This window comes from Andrographis paniculata, unplaced genomic scaffold (assembly GCF_009805555.1).
Source record: "Andrographis paniculata isolate CXL003 unplaced genomic scaffold, ASM980555v1 Contig75END, whole genome shotgun sequence".
NCBI lineage: Eukaryota > Viridiplantae > Streptophyta > Magnoliopsida > Lamiales > Acanthaceae > Andrographis > Andrographis paniculata.
The window spans coordinates 1727128-1732344 of record NW_026137612.1 but is presented as its reverse complement, the minus strand read 5'-3'; the positions used below and the strand labels follow the sequence as shown (position 1 = coordinate 1732344).

At 41.7% G+C, this 5217-nt stretch overlaps 2 protein-coding genes across 2 annotated transcripts; one reads left to right on the top strand and one right to left on the bottom strand.

Annotated features, from left to right (window-relative positions):
* The first annotated feature begins 1214 nt into the window (after positions 1–1214).
* On the top strand, positions 1215–3885 carry LOC127266392 (L-type lectin-domain containing receptor kinase VIII.1). Its single transcript, XM_051296626.1, has one exon. It carries the CDS (start codon positions 1486–1488, stop codon positions 3592–3594), a length of 2109 nt encoding a protein of 702 aa, XP_051152583.1. The 5' UTR covers positions 1215–1485; the 3' UTR covers positions 3595–3885.
* On the bottom strand, positions 3818–4315 carry LOC127266393 (uncharacterized). The gene is made up of 2 exons (XM_051296627.1): positions 4167–4315; positions 3818–4078 (listed from the first exon to the last, which is right to left on the bottom strand). The coding sequence occupies exons 1-2, from the start codon at positions 4246–4248 to the stop codon at positions 3903–3905; spliced, it is 258 nt and encodes an 85-aa protein (XP_051152584.1). The 5' UTR covers positions 4249–4315; the 3' UTR covers positions 3818–3902.
* Between the last annotated feature and the right edge of the window lie 902 nt (positions 4316–5217).

Below are 5217 nucleotides of genomic sequence, written 5' to 3'. Positions count from 1 at the left end.
GAAGTAAAATTAGCGTATATATGATTAAAAATATTACAATATCTATTTAAATATTTTAAAAATTATATCTCAATAAAAAATATATGCAATATAAATATTATTTTGTAGAGAATAATTTTTCTATAACACAAGTAAATAAAAAAATACGTACATAAACTAATTTAATAAAAAGATATGAAGTTTTAAAAGTAAATAAAAATACTTCCTAGGTTCCAATAGAATAGTTCAGTTTACCATTTTTGTCTGTTCCAAAACAATAGTCTCATTTCTATAAATAATCGTATCACTATAAAATCATCCTTATTTTTTCATTACATAATTGCCACTATTTTTTTACACTAATACACTCACAAGGGCAAAAAATATTTTTCCCGTACTTTTTACCCACTACTAATATAATATCAATATTCTTTAAATTCCGTGTCAAACACAACCCCAACTATAGTTCGGGACGGAGGAAGTATTTGTTTTATGAGGGGAGAGATAAAAATAAAAGAATTTTGAGTGAGTTCTACATTATGTATAATATTATATTTTTTATAATTAATTAAGTTGATTTATATTTGTTAAATATATTTTGATTTATTAATTTTTACTAAAACTAAAATATTAGCACAAATAAAAATAAAAAATACGTCAATTATTATAAAACAAACATAAATTAAAAAAAAAAAAGTGTCAGTTTCAACATATTGTTTTTTCTATAAAATATAATATTTAAAATAATTATTTGACCACAAATTTACTTTTAGGGAGTAATAATAAACTAACCAAACAATACAAATATATATATATATATGAATTATGATATTATAAAAACAGGATGGGATTACGTAGAAAATTGTCCAAAACCAGACAACATTCCCACAGAAACCCAAACTCAGTCCAAACAAGCTGACAAAAATATGTATGTAAACATGATGTACTACTATGAAGTGTGGGGTGGGTCCACTCACGACCCTTCTCGTAAACACCAAAACGACGTCGCTCCGTCTCGTCTCCACTTCGTCTTCGTGCTTTTCGGATTTCTCTCCACCACGTCCAACATTAACACTAACGGCTACCCATTTCCATCATTATCAATTTTCGCTTAATAATAATAGTAATAATAATTATTATAATAACTTTGTGTGGGTCTACCAACTTTCAGAAAAATAATACTAATACTAATAATAATATTCTATATTCTATTTTTAAAATAAAATTGAGCCCTCCTCCCTCGCCGCTTACCAATTAGCAGTCCGAAAGCCGACAACGACACGCCGCTGCTAACGTCGTCGGAGCTGCAGAGCGTGGGGATTTTCGGATTGTCCTCATCCACCGTTGGATTGCCGCCACGTGGCGCCCCGGTTGTCGTGTCTCGGCCCCTTTACGGTCTGGGGTTTGATTCTTTTCTCTTCTCTTCTCTTTCCTTCTTCCCCAACAAATTTGGTCACAAAATATTTCTGTTTTAGCGATGGATTTCTCTGCGATTTAGAGTTAGAGATGGAGTTTTCCGATCGGAATTTTTGTATTTTGATTTTGATTTTGATTTTCTCCGGCGGCAATGTATCGGCGGCGGTGAAATTTGACTTCTCTAGCGTGCCTCTCTCCGGGCTGAAGCTCCTCGGCGATGCCCACTTGAGCAACGGGAGCGTGCGCCTTACGCGCGACCTCACCGTCCCGAACTCCGGCGCCGGCAAAGTTTTGTACTCTAACCCGATCGAATTTCGCCGGCCGGGGATGGAATCTCCGGCGAGCTTCTCTACATTCTTCTCGTTCTCCGTCTCGAATCTGAACCCATCCTCAATTGGCGGTGGGTTGGCCTTCGTCATCTCGCCGGACGACGAGTACGTCGGAGACGGCGGCCCGTATTTAGGGATTACCGATGGGAAGGGCGGCGCCGTGAATGGCGCGGTGGCGGTGGAGTTCGACACCCTGATGGACGTCGAATTCAAGGACATTAACGGCAACCACGTCGGTCTGGATTTAAACTCGATGGTCTCCACGGCGGTTGGCGATTTGGGAACGATCGCCGTCGATTTGAAGAGCGGCGACTCGGTGAACTCGTGGGTCGAATATTCCGGGTCTACTCGGTCACTCAGAGTCTACGTTTCGTATTCCAATTCGAAGCCCCAAGACCCAATCCTGTCCGTCGATTTTGATCTTGCCGATTACATATCGAACGGTTCGATGTTCGTCGGCTTCTCCGGCTCGACTCAGGGCAGCACGGAGGTCCACACAATCCAGTGGTGGAGCTTCACGTCGTCGTTCGATGAATCACCGGCGCCGTCGCCGGATATAGCCAATCCATCTCCAGCACCGGAGGCCGACGGAACCAAAACGGCGTCGCATCACAAAACAGATGGGAACTGCCGCAACGAGCTCTGTCGCGGCAGTCCCGGGGCGGTCGCCGGAGTAGTCACCGCCGGCGCCTTCTTTTTGGGGTTTTGTGCACTAGCTTTTATATGGATTTACAGGAAGAATTCCAAAGGGGATATGAGTTCAAATTTGAAATTGAAGTTGAATTCGAACACGATCGCTTCAGATGTGATCAAAATGCCAAAGGAATTCAGCTACAAAGCGCTGAGATCGGCCACCGGAGGATTCAATTCCGACCGGATAATCGGCCATGGCGCATTCGGGACAGTTTACAAGGGGATCTTTCCGGCGACCGGCGACGTCGTGGCGGTGAAGAGATGCAGCCATTCCGGGCAGGGGAAGGCAGAGTTTCTGTCGGAATTATCGATCATCGGAGCTCTCCGGCACCGGAATCTCGTCCGGCTTCAAGGCTGGTGCCATGAAAAGGATGAAATATTACTAGTCTATGATCTGATGTGCAATGGGAGCTTAGACAAGGCCCTGTTCGAATCCCGAATTGTCCTGCCGTGGCCGCACCGGCGCAAGATTTTGCTCGGCGTAGCAACGGCGTTAGCGTATTTGCATCAAGAATGCGAAAATCAGGTCATTCATCGCGATGTAAAGACGAGCAACATCATGCTCGATGAAGGGTTCAACGCCCGATTAGGCGATTTCGGATTGGCCCGGGAGGTCGGGCACGACAAGTCTCCCGATGCGACGGCGGCTGCGGGAACGATGGGGTACTTGGCGCCCGAGTATTTACTAACGGGCCGTGCCAGCGACAAGACCGATGTTTTTAGCTACGGCGCGGTGGTGTTGGAAGTGGCGAGCGGTCGAAGGCCGATCGCGAAGGAGTCGAACCCGTCGAGCAGAGTCGGGGTGAGTAGCAATTTGGTCGAATGGGTGTGGGGATTGCATAGGGAAGGAAAGTTAATCGAGGCTGTCGATCCGAGGCTAGAAAACGAGTTCGACGAGGCGGAGATGACGCGGATTTTGTTGGTCGGGTTGGCGTGCTCGCACCCGGACCCGACGGCAAGGCCTACGATGCGGCGCGTGGTGCGAATGCTCGAGGGCGAATCGCAAGTCCCGATTGTCCCGAGATCGAAGCCGAGTACGAGTTTTACGACGTCTCAGCTCATATCGAGCTTACAGGACAGTGTCTCGGATTTGAATGGGATGATCGGCATCTCGACCACGTCGTCGGAAACCAGTTTCGGCGGCGGCCACGGCGGCGGCGGTTTAGACATGGTTTAAAAACTCTAATTGTTTAGTTTCACTTGTTGCTGTTAGTGTTAGTGTATAGACAATATTCTTTACTGTTTGGTGAACACTAAAGTGTAAGTAAGTAAAGCATATTTATTAGGACATGACATGTTCTTGGCATTTTGCAACCTTTTTCCTGTAAACACCTTTTGGCCAAGACTATAGTGTAAGAAAAGCATATTTTTTTCGATTTAGAAAATAAAAATTGAATCTGATATCTTTTTTTTTTTTTTTTTATAAGTAAAGTGAAAATTTGGGGTAAATTGAAACAAACATTTTGAACACACATAGCTGAATATTCATACATTTCTTGTGGCCTTTTTGAGCTTGGATTTGCGACGATGATGGATCCGTGGCCGATCTCCGGCAGCCCGATTCGGGGGCGGAATGTAGGTATGTGTTTCGGGTCCTCTATAGTCGATTTCGTAAACCTCCGACGATCCAATGTTGTAATTGATCGTCGCATTCAACCTCCCTTCGATAGAATTCGACAATTCATCGGATAAACAATCCAATCGCTCGAGCGCACACATTATAAGAAAAAGAAAAATGAATCGAAATACCTTTGGACGATAAGGCCGGGCGCGCTCCGGCGCCGATGAGGACGGAGACGATGAGGAAGATGAGCATTGGGCTGAGCTCCATCGTTGAAGAGTAAGTGTAGTGTGTATGTATTTTGTGTCTTAATGTGTTAGAAAAATGAAGGGCTAAAAATGGTCACAATCTGCACAGCAATTGATTGCAAGGACTTGATTGGGATGGGAATTTATGTGTTTGGTTGGAATATTTATTAGTGTGAGCTTGAACAATGGTAGTAGTTTTTTTGATTTATTTTTAAGGGGATAGGACTAAGTGTACGGAGTTCAAACATGGTAAGTTGGGATTCGGTTCGATTCGACTCGTTTAGCAGCTGAGCTCTAACAAACAAAGCATGTAGTTGCATTTATTCATGGGATTTGGGAATGGAGAGACAATCGCATGTGTGCATTATTGAGAATGTCCATTTCACTATACAAAAACCTCCTTTTTTTTATTTTATTTTATTTTTTTATTTATGACATGGGATCTGTAGCCGCTATCCGAAAGTGCAAATTGGATAAATCTCCGATCGAACCTAATACCCTGAAAACTAGACCCGACAGACAAGTCACACTAAAGTTCAGATAGCACCAAATATATTTATATAGTAACATAATACTGTGGTTATAACACCGTTCAAATTTTCAAAGAACACTATTCAATTGTTATGATACACCAATTCAAAGTTCAGATAGCACCAAATATATTTATATAGTAACACGATATATTTTATAGATTACTTACAAAGCATCATACCTACTTTTGTAAAGCATCAAGTTATTTTTGTGGAACGTCTGTTTAAAAAATAAACAAATAATACATAATTTTTATTTCAAGAACACGCTGTTATTTACACTATAGTTTGATGCTTTCTGAATATTTACTCTGTGTATTCTAATAAAATTAGAACGATGCTGATATCTAATGCATCAATACTGTAATCGAACTGATATATATAGTTTTAGATTATGTTTTGTCGAAGAAATTTAAACTAAAAGTATTTTATATTATTTCATAAAATTCATTGATTTTTAT

Coding starts and splice junctions, on each gene's coding strand:
- LOC127266392 (XM_051296626.1), top strand. CDS start 1,486: ATGGAGTTTTCCGATCGGAATTTTTGTATTTTGATTTTGATTTTGATT.
- LOC127266393 (XM_051296627.1), bottom strand. CDS start 4,248: ATGGAGCTCAGCCCAATGCTCATCTTCCTCATCGTCTCCGTCCTCATC. Junction 4,079..4,166: donor CCCGGCCTTATCGTCCAAAG/GTATTTCGATTC, acceptor ATTCTATCGAAG/GGAGGTTGAATGCGACGATC.